This window comes from Equus quagga, chromosome 3 (genome assembly GCF_021613505.1).
Source record: "Equus quagga isolate Etosha38 chromosome 3, UCLA_HA_Equagga_1.0, whole genome shotgun sequence".
Lineage (NCBI taxonomy): Eukaryota > Metazoa > Chordata > Mammalia > Perissodactyla > Equidae > Equus > Equus quagga.
In genome coordinates this window covers 27,960,297-27,983,148 of record NC_060269.1, presented here as the reverse complement: position 1 = coordinate 27,983,148, position 22,852 = coordinate 27,960,297, and the positions used below count along the sequence as shown (strand labels likewise).

Genomic DNA, 22,852 nt, shown 5'->3' with positions numbered 1-22,852 from the left:
TGATCCATTAGAAATGTAGGGAAAAAAGTCTGTTTTGTTAGTGCTTTTTTTTTTTTTTTTTTTTTCCCCTGGACTAACTCTTTAGTCTTCTGTAAGGAGTTTCTTCCATTTTTGGAAAGTGTCGAAACTCAGGGTCATTGACACACTTTACTCTAGTTTAGTTTGCAAAAGATGATATACTATCCTTTAAAACTAAGATTTTTTTCTTTCTTTTTTCTTTTTGGTGTAATGTAAGACTGCAGTCAGTGTCTACCACTTATTTATATGTGTGTGTGAGGTGAGGTGAGGTGAAGTTGCCAAAGGTTACTGTATTGCAAATTCTATGAAAGCAGAGTCATGATAGAGCTTTTGGACGTTCTTTTGGCACTTAGAATAGAATGATTCTTTAATTAAAACTTATAATATCAGTACTTAATGTGACCAGGCTTTCTTATATATTTCACCTAACAGAGAAATACCCTGAGAGTAGTACCAGAGTCTGCAGTAAATTTTAATATTTGGAGAGCATTCATAGAGGGTATATTTATTACTATAAAATGGAGACTTTTTTTTCATCTCAAACTTAATCACATGTTTTTCACATTAATTTGAAACTCCAGGAAGAGAAAAATTTTACTAATACACGTTGTGTATTTGTTTCTACTCTAATCAGATCCTGAAAATAGTTGTATGTTCTGTCTTCACTTACAAAGATTTGTTAAACTTTCCTTTGAATATCATGACTTTCATCTTCCTGAGACCTCTAGTATGCAGCCAAAATATTCCTGAAGTTTAGAAACAGCTCGTTTCTGTAATACTCTCAAAATGGCTCTTTTTGGGATCGCTGCTTGGGATCTGATCTTTACAAAGTTTGTTTTCTCTTATTGATCATTCAGCGCCACACTTTTAGGAATAGTGTCCGTAAGGCCAAGGGGACCACAGATCATGATAAAAGAATATTCAGTGAATGTTTTTATCTGAGTTCCAGTATTTATATTTCCCGTCTATGTGGACACAGAAATGTTTCAGTAAAGCAGGCACTTCTGAGTTCAGTATCATTTTAAAAAATGAGCTATATTTGGGTATTGGATGCTTTGAGGGAAAAATCATTTAGTGTATAACTCAACATTCTCCATTTTTAGTCTCAAAACTCACACATATTTTAATGATATGGCAACCCAAGCAAAAATGGAGATAGGAGTGAAGAGAGGGTCTTACGTACATCATCTACCTCCCAACTCCCTTTTATTCACTTCTGTGAAGAGAAATTTTGAAACAAAGTCACATTTCCCATTTGGATAATCTCATTTTCTGTTTTCTTTGGGAAATAGAGACATTTTTATGCTTAACTTTGAATATTGGCTGACTGAAGTAAATCTGAATTTCTAGTTTTTTAAATTATTCAAATTATATACAAGAAAAAGCCCATTATGATTCACAAAGTAGAGAAAAATGTGATGAATAAAAGTGTTCAATCCACATGTTGCAAAATTCGTTAAAATCTATTTATTTTAGTGTTCGGTATAATTTCTTTTGGTGTTTCTAGGAGGAAACCATGCCATTCTCTAGGACAGAGTAGCAGACTATGTAAAGGGCCAGATAGTAAATATTTTCAAGTTTGCCTGCCATGTGGTCTCTGTTACCACTACCCAACTCTGCTGCTGTAGGGTGAAATCAGCCATCCAATCATAGTATAAGTCAGAATACTGGGGCTGGTCCCGTGGCCAAGTGGTTAAGTTCACGCACTCCTCTTCAGTGGCCTAGGGTTTTGCCAGTTCAGAACCTGGGCACGGAACTAGCACCGCTCATCAAGCCATGCTGAGGTGCCATCCCACATAGCAGAGCCAGAAAGACCTACAACTAGAATATATAACTATGTACTGGGGGACTTTGGGAGAAGAAGAGGAAGAAGAAGAAGAAAAGAATATTGGCAACTGATGTTATCTCAGGTGCCAATCTTTAAAAAACAAAAAATTAGTAATATGTAAAAAAGTGGGCCAGACTGTGCTCCAATAAAACTCTGTTTAGAAAAGAAGCTTGGCGTGGGAGGGGGGACAGGGGAGCATAGATTTGGTCCACAGGGTTTTCCAACTCCTTTTGGTATCTAATGAACTATAAGGGAAAAGCAGAAAGATAAATGATATGAGAGAGTAGTTTTGGGTTTCTCACCACCGCCTCATTGAGAATAGACCCTTGGATATTTCTTCCCAAGCATTATATCATCTTAAAAAAATTCTGTCACACTCCTAAAAACTATAATTTACAGAAGACCCTTTAGTCTTTCATGGTCAAACTCTGTTAAGAGTAGAGGCATGCTTAAATAAGGGATGCTTTTTAAATGCCATGTTCCTCTTTGCTGTGATTTTTATTTAGAGAGAAATGTGAAGTAGTGTCAGTGATGATCGATCTGTTTTTGGGACTTCTTCTCTAGAATGGATACAGTATTGATAATTTAAGTTGGTAATGAGCTGAGAGAAAGAAATCTACACCTGAAACTATAATTCATCCCCTTCCCTCCCCCCCTCATGTTTATGGTTAAAGATTGAAAAGTCCTAAAATCTTTCTATGCTCATTGCAGGGCAAACACAACACTTTAAAGATGCCTTTTCAGGAAGAGATGCAAATATTATGGGATTGCCACTGGCTTTCTATTATGGAATGTATGCATATGCTGGCTGGTAAGTTGATATCTCTAGATTTAGTGGTTTGATGGTTCATAAATTCCTTCAAGTGTTTTGATCAAGTGCTAAGCAAGGTGCTAGGCGAATGTGAAAAGCCATGATCCAGTGTGATAAACTTTACTTGAAATGAGGAAGACAGTGTGCCTCCCTCCCCCAGGCCAGTCACTGTGCACAGGACTGAACACAAACGTAGCTGAGGTTCCCAGTGAAGGCCGCTCCTAGATTAGCAAACAAATGCTGGGCCTTAAGAACCAGTACAAGTCACTTTTAAGTATGTATCAGTAAGGACATAACAGTGCCTTGAGAAATTAAAGATTAATACTTTGATTGTCAAAAGGCCTTTCAGCTGAAGCTCCAAGGGTGTTTACAAATAGTGATTAATTGATTTTTCTCCACCTTGCCATGAGAAAGAAATAATTCAGAGGTAGAAATAAGTAAGATGTTCCCAGGAGGTAAAATGGTACTCTAAAGGCAGAGAAGGAGAAACTAAGATAGTGAAATCGGTGTATGAGTAATCTGTTACATTTGAAAGGACCTTACACATTCCTTAAAATTTCCTCAACATTTGAAAACAAATATGTGGTAAAGATGATTACAATCACTATGCCATGGGTACATTTCTTTTGATGCATGTCCAAGTCTGGTACTGTTCTGGTTGAAGTATTGGAACGTTGTATTCATGCCTCGTTTTCTTCAGGAACCTGAATAACAATAATCATGGATAAGAGTGGGATTTTTTCCTAATTAAATTTTATTGATCTAGTAAGATTTAGTTGAAGTGACTGTTTCAGGAAAGCCCATTGGGTAGAAAAGTATTATTTAAATATAAAAATCATTGTAGTAAAATTAAATTTCACTGTTTTGAAGTAATTAGTAGCAAGATTTCTTTTTTATTATTTATGGAGCTAATAGTTTCATAGCTTTAGCTGTGAGGATGTTCTATGAGCCTAAGAATAATGTCAGAAAATGACACTAGCTCAAAAATTATGTAAATGCATTTCAAACACAAATATAATTTCCTTTTGTTTCTTTCGGTTTTAGGATCTTATCTTCCAGCTAATGCATGAAATATAAAGATATATTTCAAAATAAATGAACTATTTACTCTATTAATCTCATTGAATTATGAACATATAGCATTAGAGGGGAATGAGGAGAGTACAGGAACTGAAAATTTTAGCACGGCTTTTGAAGCAGAATATGTTTGAAGGTCTTTAAAAATTTGTAGGTCTAAGGAGTCTAGTGTAAAATATTTGTATATTCCCGGGATATTTTTATAACCATTGTGTATAGGAATTAGTCTTGAATCACTCAGTAGTTTTGAAGTCTTGTTTTTTTTCGTCCAAAAGACAATGTGATGTGAGGAAAGTACAGAGTTGTGATCACAGAGTTAGTAGCAGAATAAACTGTTCTAGGGCTACTCAGCCTGGATCAGAGCTCTAGAGGCCTCGGGCAGCAGCCAAGCTACTGGGAGGGTTTCCGGGAGATGCCAGAGCAAAGTGGGGAGGTGGCAAAAGCTTTCAGCTAGAGCCAAGTGTTGGGAGCACGGCAATATTCAATCAGGAATTTGGAATGTGGAGATAGTCACAAGGGAGATTTGATTAATTCTATTGAATGAAGTTTCTTTTGCCTGGGAGTACCATGCATCTGTTCCCACGGAATCTTAAAATATTCTTCTACCCAACTCACTCCCCCACTGCCAGCACTGAATATTCAGGTCACCTGCTTTATGGAGAGGAAATCTTCTCCACTTCTGGAGGCTTTTGAGGGCTGATAGATTTCCCTATGTATAAAGATTCTTTTCATTTTGAGTTATCCTATTATCTTAACATTAAGTTTTATTGATGCTGAATCCAAAGTGTTACTCTTCTTAAAATGATTATAAATAACAATTTAGGTGAGACAAGCCATAATTAATACTTCATGAAGCGGGAAGTCTTTACTCTCAAGAATCCAGAGAACTGCAAAATGGAGCAGAAGAAAGGAAGCTTTTATAGGATAAAGAATAAAGAACAAGGGAGAAAAAAATGGAAAATGAATAAGGAATGGGGAAATAAGTCTAGAGCCCAGAGTTGGCTTGGCATTTGCAGATTGAGTGGCTCCATCGTGGGTCTAGAAATTTACTTCAACACTCTGTTTACAGAGTAAATGAGGTTTACATGAACATTCATTTACACTTCTACCCAATAATCCTCACGTCCACTCCCTGTTTTAAAGAAAGGAGACTATTGATTTTCTTATGCTTGAGGGTTCAATCATAGTATCAGAAATTAAGACCAGGATTTTAAATGGAATGTTATCTGATACAAGTGGCTTATGTAGGGGACAGATAAGTAACTATGTTTCCATAACAGGTTGTTATGCTACCTGGATGCTGCTTTGTGGATAGGTAGATATAATCTGATTGTTAATCAATGGCAATCAGTTTAAGAAAAAGGAAGCTGTGAAGAAATAGTCTCTTGGTTTGGATTTCCCAAGGAAAGGTTAGTATCTGGATGTAAATGGAGCAAGATGGAGACTAAAAGAGTTCCCACAGAGAAGGGGTATTTATTCTCTTTCCAAATGTGGGCCTGCCTCTCTGACCTTTCTCTGTCCTTCATGATATAATTACAAGACTGGGTTGTGGAATTATAAATGGGCCACTGTAAATGAACCTCCACTCCCTGTGCTGCTGCTGTGACAATGTTTGATGCAAAAAAAAAGTGTGGGGGACATAGCAAGTAAGTAAGACAGAGCAGCTATTGTTGTCAGAACCTAACCACCTGGGGTGTAAGTAAAAGCAGCAAGACATTGTTGTCCTGGAGGCCTTGCTCTGTTGGCAATTCAACTCATTCATGTTGAATAGGAAAAAGACCCTGCCAAACCTTGAATCTGAATAGGGTAGGCTTTTGGCTATAAGGAGTGCAGAACCTTTTTAGAATGATGAGAACTCCTTCACACAAGCATGATTAGAAGGAAAGAAATCATTAACCCAGGCCAGGTCACAGAGTTGGGTCAGAACAACTTTAATATTACTGCCAATGTCTGCATTCAGAGAAATACGTCTGCTAGTCTCCTTTGTGGCCCGGGGGAACTCAACCAATTTCAGTCCCATATCCAGATCCAAAGTTAAATATTGCTTGGTGGGTTTTTTTTTTTAATCGTGTGATAGAAAATAGTTTCTTGGTGTCTTTTTTCTCCCTTTTAAATCCTATCCTCAGTGGATTTAGTTTTTCTAAAGCTGGGGTTATGTTGTACCATTGCATCAAATCTAATCTGAAGAATAAGCTTCTTTTTAAAATAATTCACATAGTTGGGTACTGGAATGCATTGCCAGCTTTGGGATGTCTTTTATACACAATCATGGAAAAGCTGAACAATAGATCTTGTGAGCGTTCTCTAGACACCTTGAGAAGATGTAAAGCCATGAGGAAGTTCTGGACTCATTGCTGAAGACTGGGAGAGCATAAAGATCTATTTCCCACAGGATGTGAGTGTTTGGACCAAAATAAGAAGCTTTCTCCTTCCCACCTCCCACCCCGCCCCAAGCTCTTTCCTTTTCCCTAGAGCAATGGCAAATATTTGAAATTGTGTTCTTTTTCATAAATATTTCCTTTCTTGCTTTAACATTGTTGGAAAACACCAGTTTCTAAAACAACTGTTAAGAAGGAACAGGCTATTTTTGACATGAGAAGGCTGGAAATATTTCTTAGTGTGTGTGTTTTGTTTGTTGTTTTTGTTTTTTGGCAGAGTGGGGTAGGGGTGGAGGGTTGGTTTTGTGTTTTGGCTTTTTTTGCATTTTCTTCATGTACTTCTCATTGCCTCAGGCTTATAACAAACACATCAAATCCCTAAAAGTGAATATTCTAGATATAAGTATTGATTGTTGCTTGCCTTCCTGGTGTAACTACAACCTCTATGTTTAGAAACTTACCTTCTAGTCATTAAAAAAAAATCTTTTATTGCTAACTTTTTAGATCACCTTTATTGTTCCTGTTCTTTTGACTGTTCAAATGTTTCTACTTAAAGCATAGTTTTTAAAATATTAGACACCTTAACCTTGTTAAAAGGTAAACTGAGGCATATCAAAATTTTCCAGAGTTTATTTAAGCAAAAATTGATTTAACTCAGGCAGCATCCACTAGAAAGTAGCCCTGAGGGGCTGTACAAAATGAAAGACTTTCATAGGAAGAAGGGACTGGGAACAAAGAAGTTATACTAGGCAAAAAAGCAGGTATGGCAAGGCTACTTTCATTTAGGGGATGGCAGGAGTCTAGTAGGCAGATTACCTAACTAGCAGTGATCAGGCGATTCCTGATTGGTTTAAGATTCCATTTCTGGGAGAGCCGAAACTATAATTAAGTTTCAGTTTGGTGGGTGGCTTAGCATTTTGGCAACTCCATTTTGGGCCAGTTGTCCTGTTTATAACAACCATAAAGACCAACTGCCTATTTATGAATTTAGATGAGGTTTTTATAAAGATGGAATAAGACAGGTTTTCTCATCTTTGTTTTGTAAGTTATGAGATACCTAAGGTATATTAAAGGCTGATGGGCTAATATTCCAGCCGTTTGGTTTGGATTATAGAGAATTTGTACCTATAGACTTGTGTTTCTCTGTACCTACATAATGGCTATTTTACCTTGTAAGGAATAATAAGAGAAAAGAGTATATGGAAAATATGATTTTTTTATTTTGTGGAAATTTCCTAAGCCTATAAAGTGAAGAGTTAGAAAGGGCGTTGTCTTCGTACGGTTAGCTCTCCCCCATCATGATCCCTGCGTTTTCCCGTCTTTACCACCCAGTTGTCTATGTGTGCTTATTTGAGATTGGAGTCTGTCTCAATCTTACATCTTGGAACCTTGAGAGGGAACTATAAGGGTATCCAGCAGTCCCTTTAGATTAGAAAAAGAAATCAACAGTGCAAGGGGTTAAGTATTCCTGGGCGGGATAAGTAGAGTCACAAAGGAAAGGAAAGGAATCTGAATTTTTCTAGGGCCATGACTTTAGGGTAATATTTGTAATCCTATGGAAATTGAAAGTGAAATATTGTGTTCCTAGAATGCTTCTTGTCATGTAAGCGACCCAGAAAGTGTTCAGGATTTGGGAAATATTCAAAATGTTCTGCTCTTTAGTTATCAACTTACGGTGTAATGACTAACAGTGTTTCTAAAATTAGCTGCCTAAATATACAAAAAAGAGTAATAGCAACTTCATAGTCTCGTGACTTGAGACTATTCGGATGGAATGCGTATTGGAAAACAGTGAATTGAGAGGAAGAAATGTGAACTGAGAATTTATTAACTTTTATCCCATTTTTGGTTCCTATTTGCCCTCTGTGTTTATATCTAGAAAGCCAGTTCCCTAAAACTGGGAAATGTTATTGTCATACTTCTGTTGCCCTATAAGTTTCGATTGACCTATCACCATGACTAAAATCTGGACTCCCAGAAGCCAAAGGCCATCTTGTAGTAAAATTCTCTTCTCACTGCCCCTGCCACAGCTTGTGCTGCAGAATGCTAAACTGTTGCTCCTACCCCTGTGCGTAACCACTCTCCCACACCCCCGTGCTCATGGTCTATACTTAGTCTGGAAAGTCCTTACACCACTTCACCAAGGCTAAGTATTAAGCATTTTTAAAGACTCAATTTGGGTGGTGCCTCTGCCAGCCTGGGTTAGACCTCACCCCTGGTTCCCCTGGTGCCCTGTGCCTGCTCCAGCATTGTTTCCCAGCCTGTATCATATTATTCTCTAGACCATTCTATAAACTATGAGCTCCTTGATGAGAGACTATGGATTTTCCACTTTCATTCCCCCAGTGACTGACACATGATAATCTCATATATTGCTGGTGGGAACACAAAAATGGTAGAAAATAGTTTGGCAGTAAACATACATCTACCCTATGATCCAGTGATCGTATTCTGAGTGTATGCCCAAGAGAAATGATTGCATGGTTCCCAAATGGACATGTATGAGCTTATTTATGGTATCTATATTCATAAGAGCTATAAATTAGAAGTAATCCAAATGTCCATCAATAGTAGAATGTATAGCGTTACATTCATACAATGAAAAGAAACAATAAAGAATAATGAATTATTGCTACATATAGTAACCTGGATAAGAATCAGAAACATAAAGTCCAGCCAGACACCAAAGAATAAATATTGTGTAATAGTTATACAAGAAAATATTAGTCTATTGTGATGAAACAAGCAAAACTCATCTATGGTGATAAAAGTCAGAATAGTGGTTGCCTTTACAGGAAGGTGGGAGGGATAGTATTGACTGGAAAGGGCCATGAGGGAACCTTCTAGGGTGCTAGAAATGTTTTATTTCTTGATCTTGTCGTTGGATACATAGGTATATAAATGTGTAAAAATTCATCAAGCTATGCATTAAGATCTGTACACTTTACTGTTCATATGTTACACTTGTAAAAATATGTTAAGAGGGGCTGGCCTGGTGGCACAGCAGTTAAGTTTGCAGGGTCTGCTTCGGTGGCCCAGGGTTCCCCGGTTCGGATCCCGGGTGCAGACCTGTGCACCGCTCATCAAGCCATGCTGTGGCAGGCATCCAACAGATAAAGTAGAGGAAGGTGGGTACGGATGTTAGCTCAGGGCCAATGTTCCTCAGCAAAAAAGGAGGAGGATTGGCAGCAGATTTTAGCTCATGGCTAATCTTCCTCAAAAAGAAAAGAATGTTAAGAAATAGAAAATAACTCCATAAATGTGGTTTAACAGAAAAATGATTTGTAGGAGCTTTTGGTTGTTGGAGATTTTCATCTTACTATAATTTTTTTTACAAAGTTTTCATAATTTTGAGTTTGATTTTAAATATTTAAAATTTGAAACTTTGGACAAAATGTATTAATAGTTTGTAATTCATTTATATCTTTTTAGGTTTTATCTCAACTTTCTTACTGAAGAAGTGGAAAATCCTGAAAAGTAAGTAATCACATTTACTCTGAAATATTTATAAAACATAAAATGTAAAATTAGCCAGTCCTGGTGGTCTAGTGGTTAAGATTTGGCACTCTTGCCACCATGGCCCAGGGTTGTTTCCCAGTCAGGGAACCATACCACCCGTCTGTCGGTTGTCATGCTGTGGAGGCTGTGTGTTGCTGTGATGCTGAAAGCTATGCCACTAGTATTTCAAATACCAGTAGGGTCACCCATGGTGGACAGGTTTGAGTGAAGTTCCAGACTAGGAAGAAGGACCTTGCCACCAACTTCCAAAAAAATTGACCATGAAAAATCCTTTGAATAGCAGCAGAACGATGCCTGATAGAGTGTCAGATGATGAGAGGATGTTGCAAAAAGACCAGGCAGCATTCCACTCTGCTGTACAGGGGTCATCAGGAGTCAGAGTTGACTTGCTGGAACTAACAACAATAAAAAATTGTAAAGTTACATAGTTGAAAAAATAGACCTAAAGAATGAATTCAGCATGAGCTAATCAACTTTATCATCATCATCATCATCATCATCATCATTCTCTTAAGCAGATACAATTTATTTGATTTATCATAAATTACATGTAAATAACTATATTATATACTCTACATTTAATACTGAATATCTGATAATCTGAAAGCAGAAGAATAAAGTTGCATTTTTGGTAACCTATCTCATGAAAACATATACATACAACTTAACGTGGACTGTTAGCTACCCACAAGTGTTCCATTAGACACGAACTCCAAAAGTTGATTATTTCTAATAATTTACATGAGTTTTTTCATAACTATGCAGTTAAAGAGAATAATGTAATTAATGAATAATTAGCTATGAAAGCCTAGAAATAACTTTAGGTTATTATAGAAACTTGTAAATTTCGGCAGCTAGATGATTGCTTTTAATTTTTGTTTTAAGGTAATACTTTTGATGATTAGATGATTTGATGATGATTTACATATATGTTTCTAAAATAGACTAACTTAGAAAAATGAATTATTTTTATGATTTGTGTGTAAACATTTTACTTTGTATAGGAAAACAATACATTCTATGGACAGAAAAGGGAAATTTTAAGAAGTATGGTGTAAGATATCGACAGAATTATAAAGTTATTTAATTCACCTGACTTTTATTGTGCATCTACCATATTTCAACCATTGTGCTATGAACGTCCTAGATGATGAACAAGACTTTTGTGATCAGGAGTCTATTGTCTATTCAATGAGTCAAATGTGTAAACAAATAAATGTAACATGGTGTGGTTGGTACCATAATAGTTTATTTACTCAGTTTAACAGAGAGAAGGAGGAAATACTTAAGTCTATCTAAGGTGATGTTGTTTATATAGAGTCTCAAATGATGAGCAGCTATTCCCTAGGTAAATATGACAGCGAGGGAGATAGAGATAGAAATGGAGATAGAGAGATAGAGAGAGAGAGGAAAAAAAGGGAGAAAAACGTCCAAGAAAGGGGACGACAAGTACAATAGTATAAAATAGCCTGGACGTTGGAGAATATGCTTAAGGGTTGACAATTCAAATTAAGATAGACTAAGAAATTCTGACATCAAGTATATTGGGAGATAGTAAACTGATTAGATCTGGCCACATACCAAGAGTTGTCAGAGTTTTTTTTTTGAGGAAGATTAGCCAATCCTCCTCTTTTTGCTGAGGAAGACTGGCCCGGAGCTAACGTCAATGCCCACCTTCCTCTACTTTATATGTGGGATGCCCACCACAGCATGGCTTGACAAGCAGTGTGTAGGTCTGCACCCTGGATCCAAACCTGTGCCACTGGACCGGCCCCCAGAGTTGTCAGAGTTTTGAACACACAAACCAGTAACTGAGGTTAAAATGATCTTTCACATTATCTAATTCAACGGTTATGAAAATCAGTGTGTAATTTAAACATATGAAAAGATATTTTATTGGGAAATATGGCAAATTTATGACAATATTGTCTTATTTATAAATGGAATTGTGGTAGAGTTTATACATTTCTAGGAACTAGTTCTTTCTAGCTACCTTATGAAATTATAAGCTACCTTATGACTCTAAAGCCATTGATGACAGAGGTAATAGGTTGGCCTGTCTTTTTAATTGTTTTTGAGAATAATTAGTGTGTAGGTAGCAACACAGGAAAGATGGCTCTTACTAGATTTTATATAAAATATTTATTGAATTTCCGTTGTGTGGAAGAGATTACTATGGATTATGACTCTCTCTTTTTAGTCTAAAAACATTTTAAAGAGACTAATTACTAAAATCTAATATCAGAGTATATTTCTTATGAAAAAATGGCAAAATGTAGGTTTGTGGCTATGACCTATAACATAACATTCCTTATAGGGTACATTATATATATAGTTCACATTTTCTTTTAATGTTATTTAACAGTGTAAGCAAAAATTTTTGTTTGCATATATACAATAGTGTGTATATTAATCATATCTTTAAACTATTTCCACCATTATTATCCTGACCTGAATTCCTGATATATTCTACCAGAGTGGTATGCCAGTCAAGAATTCTCTCTCTCCCTCTGTTTCTTAGTTTAATGGTTTTAGTTTCACACATTAATAATGTCTGTGATTCAGTATATACAAATACTAAAGAAGAGTGATGTTTGGATTCAGTGTTTTTTTCTTACAGAGAAATTTCCTCATCTCAAGAAATGAGAATAGTAATAGCACTTACCTCACTGGGTTGTGGTAATTAGTCAATGTGTGTAAAGTACTTAGAGTAGTGACTGTCATTTTTTAATCTCCCTGAAACTGTTTGGTTTTTACTATTGTTGTACCCTTATTTTAGGAACAAGGCAAAATGTTATTCACCTAAGTGTTTCCTAGTTTCAATATCCTAATCAATTATCTTTCTTCAGTGTTTTTGAAAGAAATGTGAATTATTTCACATTGTGTTGAAGCCTGTTCTCTAAACTTTCATTATGGAAACTGAATATGCATTTTACAATCTCTCCATTCTTGTGTATCGATTTCATTGAATTTTTTTATTTAGAGAAAGTAAACTTGTATTTTAAAGGAAAAATGTAAGGTATAAGAGTTTTATAATAATTTAAAAGTGACTATCAAAACTGATTTAGACTAAGGTTATTATCACTGGTTACGTTAGATGAAGTATTTTCATTTCCTGGGAATTATGATTCTGCAAACTTTATTAAATATTCCTGGAGTACTTTCAATTTGATATAATATTGTAAGATCTTAAACTAAGGAACTTCTCAGGAGAGAGAAAGTCCAAATCTCTGGATTTTTGAGGTCAAGATAATGAGTAACAGCAAAGACTTAAGTTGAGGAAAGAAACCTCTGACACATTTCGTTCTTTCATGCTAGGCACTCAGACATTCAATATTTGCGTGGAGGATTCTGTGTAAAACTAAGCCAACACATTTATTTTTTAAAATCAGACTATGAGAAATCCACAGAGAATCCTCTTAATGGAAAGTAAAGTTTAAATTTGTATTATGTATTTATTAACCAAACAAATCCAAGGTTTTGAGCAATTTATTCAATGTCTTAATTTTAAAAATAACATTTCCCTGCTATGTTGACAATCAGCCCAGGTCTTTCAAAACTAAATCTTATTGTTCAAACACAGAGAATGCTTTGGGAAATATTTACGGTTGAGTATAGAGAACAGATGGTGAAATTCTGTGGACCTAGTCCAGACGTGTAATTTGTATTATTTTGTGGGTAGACACAGCTCCAAAATACCTATAGTTATAAGGAAGAATAATTATAATTCCACCTCCTTTGTGACATGCCAAGATAAATGTGTTCCCAATCAGTCACGGGCGCATGTGTCCAGGTGTGCTGCAACGTGCAACTTTCTGGCAGCTGGTGAAATGAATCATCAAGTAAAGATACAACACCTTTTCCTATCCTCCTCCACCTAGGCCATAAAATTTACCTAAAATTGTGACTAATAGAAAAAGTGGTCACTAATTTAGAACACTGAAAATAGCGATGTGATTTAAAACACATAGAATGTAGAATAAAGTTTCATCATCACAATTGACTACTCTTTACGTATAATTTAATTTCAGTGGAAATCTTTCGAATTATCTAACATTACACTATGGAAGAATTTCTGAACTGCTATTTGAGGCTGACTTATAGAACTGTTCCTTAAGTGTAACAAGTGAGAGAGAAACTGGGAGATTAACAGAATCAGAATAACTGGCTCATGACTTCTTTCTTCTATCTCACCTACTCTTTAAAGCTTGTAAAGCAGTAAGCCTAAAATTTTGGGCAAAATTCTTGTTACGTGATTACATTTATAATGTTAAAAACGGTTCCCATAGTCTTCCTTGTAATGTTTTCTTCTCTGAGGGTAGCTTTACATCTATGGAAGTATTGATCCTTTAAAAGGCATTTATCATTTTCATGTGAAAATACAGTAATTATCATTGAAATGTTGTAAGAATATAAAAATTTTGTATTTAATAATTATCTCTTGCATGCTGGCTAGCTCCAACAAGAACAATATTTTGAGAAGCATGGAATGTCCAAAATTTGGACCATGAAGGTGACAGAATCCTAAGGAATATGTGAATTTTAAAACGTTATTTTCCCCCAAAATGAAATGTGTAGTAGTAATGATTGCTAATGTGCCCCTTGGTTATTAAAAATGGAAGGTTTTAAATTTTCACATATAATGAGTATTGCCTTACGACATTACTTTTGTGGTGACTGTGCAATCTATCATTGTTCAAAAAGTTACACAGTGCAAAGAACGTATCATTGAGATGTATAATGTTTGTAATCCTGCTCTTAGATTGATAAATCATGTCTTGTGTTGATGGAAGCCAAAAAATGAATTGCTTTACTTTGACCTTGGGGCTCGGAGATTATTCGGTTTGTCTATTAGACTTGTTCCAGTGTTCTTCTCACTTCATTTATTCCCTCTGTTCTGAAGAGTTGGAAATAGTAGACTTAGAGGAAGTCAGTAAAGCTTGATATCATCAGTCATTTTTGAAGAGCAGGCTATCAACGTGCTCTGAATAATCAACTTTAATAGAAGGTTTAAATAACCAGTGTCATGTTTAATTAATAGTTTGCCTGCTTCCAATTTATATTAATTGATGCCTGAAAGTCATCACACCTTGTAACAATGATAACTTAGAAGAAGAGAAACTCAGTTTGGGAAAAATGCCCAAAGACATTTAAGGCAGTGTGATCCATCAGACTGGTCCACAAATGGTCCACAAAGGTTCATTTGCATTCAGTTCCGATGTTGCCATTTTAAATTCTTAGTATATGTGTGTTTCATTCCTTGTTGACTTGTATTAAGCCAGAATAAAGGCATTTATTAAGAATATTATACGATTTTATAAGGGCTATTGCTTATAGAACATATAAAACCATTAACCTGATTAAAAACACAGCAAAACAAAACTAAAAACCTTGCCCAAAGGTGTTATAGGAGAGTTACATCATGAAACATCAAAAATTGATTTGAAGTCTTTTATCTTACCTTTTGGCATTTTAGGGATGCAGTTTTCTATGAAAGCAAATCTTCCTCTTTATATGCTTTATAACTTTCTAACTTAACAGTTGCTAGAAAATAGCATACACTGTCTTGCCTATATATGTGTAGATTGCAGTAATATTATATTTTGTGATTTTTTATTACAAAGAAATATTATCTATTTTAGAATATTTCCAAAGTTTCTTTTATAAATGCCCAAGTGATATATCTTCTTAAGGTATGTAAACTAATTTTCACAGAAAGTTACCTCACTATAAATAAATGTATACAGAAAAATATGAATTATTAGGCAGAATTAATTTTTAAAAATTTTGCCAAATGAGTCTTTTAAAAATGATGTCTCCTGGAGCCAGCCCCTTGGCCAAGTGGTTAAGTTCTTGCGTTCCGTTTTGGTGGCCCAGGATTTCGCCAGTTCGGATCCTGCATCTGGACATGGCACTCCTTGTCAGGCCACGTTGAGGTGGTGTTCCACATGCCACAACTAGAAGGACCTCCAACTAGGATATACAGCTGTGTACCAGGGGGAATTTGGAGGAGAAAAAGCAGGGGGAAAAAAAAAAGATTGGCAACAGTTGTTAGCTAAGGTGCCAATCTTTAAAAAAAAAAAAAAATGATGTCTCCTAATCAAGTTAATTTGTGAAATTGGATTTCTACTCAAGTTTACAAAGATCTCTTTGGAAAAATAAGACGTCTCTGTGTTAATGAGAATACAACATTGTTAGGATTATCTTAATATGTGACAGAGCTTCTCTTTAATTGTTGAAATAATTGACACCTAAATTGAAATCATTCTATTTTGTGCATTTCTTCTGGAAATACATATAGAAAGTTTGGCAAAGCCACTTTTAAACATGTTTCATGGTAGGAAAATAATTATACTGGTCGAACCACTGAGGCAGATGAAAGGTCAGTATTTGGCCAGCTGTCACAGAGAAGAGATGATTCTATGTTCAGAGAACAAGGTCACCAAGTTGCTTTTTCTTGCCTTTGCTCAGTCTAAAAATTTCTCACTAATGGAACATGTGGTTGATGTACCCTGGGATCAAAATTCTTGCATTTCTCAGCTTCACATATGCATAAAAAATACATTTGGCTCAAACACAGTTTGTTCATGTAAGGCTGAAGTGTCAAATAAGTGGTGCAGAAATTATAGGATTATATTATAATATTTTATCAGGCAGTAATCAAAGAAGACAGATATTAATCCTTCAAGTGCTTTGTGGAAGCCATTTAGATTTTTTTTTTTTTTAATTTTAAAGATTCTAACCCTACTATGAGGCAAAAATTTGAAGGTCAATGCTTTTGACTGTTTTACATCCTTTCATATTAGTTGTTTCTAAATTCTATTTTTAATTTTGTCAAAGTTTATATTTTGAGTCTAGAATCATAAACTTGTGTTTTAGGAATAATAGTTGTGGCTGATTTAATTTTACCCTATCTTTCTGTTCCCTTTAATTATCCATAAAATAAGAGACCTCAAGTAGTAATGATGAGTAGAATCAAAGAATTTCAGAATTAAAGGGCGTCTTGGACACTATCTAATCCAGCTTTTCACCAGAGACACAAGTCTCTGCTATATCTTTAAACAGGTATAATTTATATAAAATAAAATGAGAAACTGACTATAAGTTCCTTGAACTGGGCTACCCAGTATTTTTCACTTACAGATGTTGATTAGCAACCTGCTAATTGCGATGATCATTTCAAGTTTTTTGTGTATATCTGTGCTAGAATTTCCATTTATTGGTTTACAGCTATTCATTTGCAATGAGAAAAGTATTATTTATTCATTAATTGAAAATTTATTGTTTTCAAATTTTTTATTGAGATAATATTGATTTATAGCAATTTCAGGTGTACAGATTGTTAGTTACCAGAAGGGAAGGAGGATGGGGGTGGGTGAAAGGGGTAAAGGAGCACGTGTGTACGGTGACGGATGGCAACTAGACTGTTGGTGGGGAACACGATGTAGTCAAATTTTGATAGATTGTTAGTTGAGTGGCATAGGTAGGATGGGTCAAATATCTTGACTATAATAGATACAACCCAAATGAGGAATTAAATGACACACACCAGAAGTTACAGAGTTGGAATCCTCTCATCTGAAAGCAATGCCTTCTACAATCTTCATAAGTCAATCATTCGATTGTCTCCTGCTTTCAAGTTCACACTTTACTAGCTCCCCTCATCCAAATTCTCATTTCTGCAAATCAGCTACCCTTCTCTCTGCCCGGGTTTGAAAGTTAATGATTTTACCCAAAAGGTGGCTCGTAAAGAAATTTTACACTCTGTGTTATACTTGGTGAGAAAAGTCTTGGACCACTCATATCTAGTCTGTGGCCTGCTGCCTGGTATTCCTTCAGATACAATGTTGTTTAAGATTCTCACAGGAGCAGAATAACATCCCGTGTTGTTCATCAGGGGCAGAGACAAGATGCACCCAGGTCATTATGTTTACACTTGCCATGCTCTGAAATAATTTTGATCATTTTGTTCTAGTTGTGTTCAAACATTGACTCAGCTTATAGATCTACTCAGGAAAATGAGCAACTTTTGAAATGCATAGGTGCATCTAAAACTGTATTACCAATGTAAACGTCTAAAAGGAACCAAATGAAGTTAAGGCTTTTTAGTACAGAAAGATTTACTTCACTTTTATGAACTATAACAATATTTACTTACTGAGTCTTTGAAAATAGCACTGGTTCAGGAAATCAAAATTCTAATCCTGTCTCCTCTTAACTAGCTGTTTGACCTTGGCCAGACCTCTAAATTGCTTCTGAATCTTTGCTTACCACTTTTAAATAGAGGGTAATAATCCCTATAATATAGTTCTCATGGGGTTGTGAGGATAAAATATGTGAAATTCAAAAATGTTAATGAGCTCGACAAGTAATATACAAATACCATCTGCAACCAAAACCTATATTCTTCAAAGATTAGAATATTTCATAATCTTTGGAAAAAAATTAGAGGATTAGCATAATTGTTTTATGAACGGGGGTGCCTTTTCTACACACATGACCTATTAATCAGCTTGAAAAGTTGTTCTGCATCATCAGCAAAGTACCCAATTATTAGTAGTTAAAAGGTTCAGAAGATGATGAGAACTGCTTTTTATTTAATAGTCTCCAACCTCCCTCAGGTGGCAATATGCTCACGCATCATAATCAGAATGAATTTCTTAGTAGACTTTTTTTTTCCTTCTGAACCAAATCTTTGTATGCCCACACCCATACTGTTGTCATCACACTTTTAGCTGGTGGTGCTGATATACTGGATGGACTATTTGTACTTCGACTGCAGTCACCTATTTTTAGGTGCACTATCTGACTGAGAAACTCCTTTATGAAATCTGACAAACAAGGGCTTGATCTGAGTGGCTGGTATCATGTATTTAAATTTTTATTTTTATTTCCAGGAAAAAAACTATTGAATTAGTACAAAATAGGAGAACATAAGCATTAGTTTACCCCCAGATGGTTTTTATGAATTTTTGTCTAATTAAAAAATGCGCAGTCTTTATTAAAAATATAAATAGTATTTGTGAGGGACATGCCCAGTGGCATAGTGGTTGAGTTCAGCACCCTTCACTTCGGTAGCCCCGGTTCATAGATTCAGATCCCAGGTGTGGACCTACACTACTCATGAAGCCATGCTGTGGCAGCATCCCACATATAAAATAGAGAGAGACTGGCATGGATGTTAGCTCAGGCCCACTTTTCCTCAAGCAAAAAGGGGAAGATTGGCAACAGGTGTTAGCTCAGGGCCAATATTCCTCACCAAACAAAAAAATAATAATTTTATATATATATATATATAGTATTTGTGATTTGAGTAATAGATGGATTACAGAGTAGCACTTTAGATTATTTTGAATAATACAATGTGTATTATTTCCATTCTTCTGTTGCTAAAGTTGAAACTCACAGATGTGAATTAACTTCTCATGGCATGTAATTAGTACATGAGAAGATTAGGATTATAATCTATGCTTGATATGATTCATGGAGTGTTTGTCTGGCTCCAGAGCTCATACTCTTCCAACATGCCAGTTTGTCTCTTTGGGAGGCAAAACGGAAGTGATCCATGGGTATACGAGGTGGTTTAATAGCTGACTAAGGAAGTAACTTTGCTGTGGAAGAGGAAGTTGGAAAAAGACTAGGACCTAGAAAGGTAGACTAGAGAAGTGAAGGTATCTCAGACATGGGATGGGCATACCCACAGCTGTGGAATCATTTAATGATTTCAGAGAATAATGTGTAGACTGCTCTGTCTAAAGCAAAGGCTTGTGAAGGGCAGTAGAAGACAAGCTGGTAGGAAGGTGTGGATGCTGGGATGTGGCGAGCCTTAGCTTCCATTACAAGAATTTTGGGCTTGATCCCATAGCCAATGGAATAGGGTACATGGGGTGTGTTGCAAAATTTTGGTGTATATGAAGCAGTGATTGGGGAAGATGAGCCTGATGGCGGTTTCAATGGATTTTCTTTTTGTGACATATATAGAGTTTAAAGAGAGTTGTAGTTCAAGCAGTCACATTTCAATCTTCTTTTATATGATTATTTTTCATCAAAGTAAGTATCTTTGAAAAGTTCATTGCTTCCTGGACTTGAACCATTGCTAGAGTCAGAAAAGTTGGCAAATCATGTGGCATAAAATTCTGGCAAATAGCATCATCATCTCCACACTGTCCCAGCTCAAAGATATGGACTAAATTGCTTAGAGAGAAAGAAGAGTCAACATAATGTGCACATACTCTCTTCAAGAATTTAGAGGGCTTTTTAAAATGAAAAAAATGCTGTCATTTATTCTCCATGCCAATGGAAGAGCGAATGAGATTAAATTAAATGAGAAGAGAGCTCATTTCAAAGTAAAATTTATATTACGAAAATGATCAAACAAGAGAATTTGGTTAGGCATTGGACTTCTCAAAATAGAGATAAAAGGGATTATCATTTAGCCACAATTCTTCAGACATTCAGGTTGAAAAAAATGAGGCAGACCACTGACTAAGTTTCTTCTAGTTCTATAATATTATGGTTCTGTCTTTAGGTTAGTGAATATATAGGAACCAATGTTATTAGGGAGGGGTGCCACATACTAGTAAAAACCTTTACTTAGAGTTTAAGGTAAAATAGAAATCCTAGGTCAGAGTTTGGAAATATTTCAAATAACATGTGTGAAAGATCTAGCTTCCAAACATTTGCTAGTCTAGGGGAAGGGTGTGTTAAGGAGGAGAGAAAAATAGCAATGCCAGTACAGGACAAGAGTTGGGCTGGGAGGCAGCTGGCACTGCCAGGCACAGTGACATTCACGCTGGTCTTGTGGGAAGAGCTCTGAACTTGGAGTCAAGTGACTAGGATTCCAGTTCTGGTTCTGGAAATATTTAATTTTGTGACCTTAGCTACATTCTTTATCCTCTCTGAGTATCTGATTTCTCAGCTGCAGAAAAAGAGTAGTAGAGTAGCAAATTCTGAGTTTCCTTTCAGTCCTAGTATCTTCTATGATTGTTGTAGATGACCCACAAGTACCTAGTTTGACAAGTGGAAGAGATTGTTTTGGGCCAATAGCTGAGGGATAGAAACTTAGACAGTAGATCTGTCTCAGAAAGAAAAGTGTCATGAGCACAGACACAGAAAAAGCAATTCTGTGGTCAGTGTCTAGATCTCATGATGATTGCAAGATTAGATCGAACTAAAATTTTTTGAGTTATTTCAAAAAATGGTAAGAAATTTCAATGGACAAATGGGGAGAATAAAGCCAGATTGGCACCCAACCTCGTGGGAACTTAATTATTAGTTCTGAAGATCTAGGGTTAAATCCAAGCTGTGGAGTCTAATTCACTGGGTTTTCTAAGGGGACCCCTTAAGGACAGGGTCTTGTGATATGTGGAGCGCACCAGGAGGAATACACTTTCTATTAATACACTTGTTAGGGTGGTCAGTAATGTGTGTGACAATAAATCCTGGATTCTATTTATATTTTTATCATATATACCTAAAGAAGGTATAAAATGGTCTCTAGACATCTGTGGTGCAGGCTAGTCATACTAGCCTTTTACTGTGTGTCTCTTTATTTTTCTGAAGAGTCTAGACATTTACTCTGAGGGAATTGCCTATGCAGAGAGGTGTCTTCTCTGATAGCTCTACTACTTTAAGCATTAGACATTTTCAATAATCCAGTTACGATTGCATTTATTTATTGATAATTTTATGCTGCCTACCTAAAGAAAAAGAGAGAGAGAGTTTTGTAATAACTTTCAAAAATGTACATTCATTCTTTTACCCAACTGCTAAGGAGGTATTCTAAAGCTTATCTTGCAGAGTTTTTGTGAGAATTAGAAATAATATACTGCTGTGTCTGACAATACCTGGCTCAGAGTAGACACTTATTTAATGGCAGACCATTTATTTTTTATTATTGTTATCAAATATCATGTCATTAGCTCATCTGTAATCCAGTAGGGACTATCAGATCAGGATTTGTGAATGCGGGCAAGCTGTTTCTTTTCTTCTGCATTTCTTAAGTGTTGGGTTTGAAATCCATTATGACAGGGTAAAAGACACCCTTTTTTGGAACACTTTGCTGTGGGAAGCAGAAATTATCTCAGTCTCAGAGTTAGGAATTTCTAATCTCTGACACTAGAGGTTGTTTTTCAAAAACATATACTATTTTGTTGGTTTTCTAAGGAGCCAAATTCATGGCTTTTAAAAATCAGATGGTTTTCCCAGCTAACTATTTACTAGTGTGCCATATTCTCATTTTCCTCTTTTCTCATATTCTCTCTTTTGCTCTTAAAATTATAGATAGGGAACTGATAGAGCTATTGTAACAAAAGCTTAATAATAATTACTACTGATGCATAATAATTGAGAATGCAGTGATCAAATACCAAGGCCACTGTTTTATATAGCAAGATATACAGTATTATATGGAAAATAGTTCATGAAATTGTCTATGGCATAACATTCAAATATTTCATAATATTTGGAAAACTAAATCTTGTGATATATAGTCATTTAACACAAAATGAGAAAGAGACTAGAAATTCTAACATATGACTTTATAAGAAGAGTTCTTTCTAGGATCTGGTAGACAGCCCATTACCCAGTGCTTTTTATAGGCATCTCGCGTCCCACTTCCTTCAAAGTGTCTTTACTGTTGTCCTTTCATGATGCCATTTCTCTTTCCCCTCTGACATTCTACTGTCATGGTCATTCTCTCAGAGATAGATAACAAAGGATGTGATAATGTCTCGAAATTTCTAAATTGTCTCCATTTCCATGTTATTTGTGTGTACTAATAGTTCTCCACCCATTTCCCTTCTTCCATTCATACACTGGCATGGCTGACCTAGTTTATTAGACTAACTCACTGTCACAATTAAAAACACAATGAACTTGACCTAGAGAAAATAAATCACAAAGGTCTGGGATGTTAGAACTGGAGGGGAAGTAGCCATCGAATTTTCCAACCCTTTCATGGGTAAAGATAAAGAAATTGAAGCTATAGAGATAGATTAATTTATCTGTATTTACAAATTAAAATCCTGATTCCTTTCTACTTCTCTTTCTAAACACTTAGTTTGTTGAATACAAATCTAAGAGAGATGGATCTGGCAAGATTTTAGCCTTGAAATTATCTGGGGGAAGAATGTATTCATTAGAAGTGACCTAAATGTCATTTGAGAATAGAACAAAACTGCTTTTAAAAATGTGTAAAAGCATTAACATTTGCCTGCCTTC

At 35.7% G+C, this 22,852-nt stretch overlaps 1 protein-coding gene across 1 annotated transcript in view; it reads left to right on the top strand.

The window, feature by feature from the left end:
- SLC7A11 (solute carrier family 7 member 11) overlaps positions 1-22,852 on the top strand; it is an 80,251-nt gene that overhangs the window by 16,848 nt on the left and 40,551 nt on the right. Inside the window, exons 5-6 of the mRNA XM_046656666.1 lie at positions 2,558-2,657; positions 9,545-9,589. Coding sequence (XP_046512622.1) covers positions 2,558-2,657; positions 9,545-9,589 — 145 coding nt within the window. The remainder of the gene's footprint in view (positions 1-2,557; positions 2,658-9,544; positions 9,590-22,852) is intronic.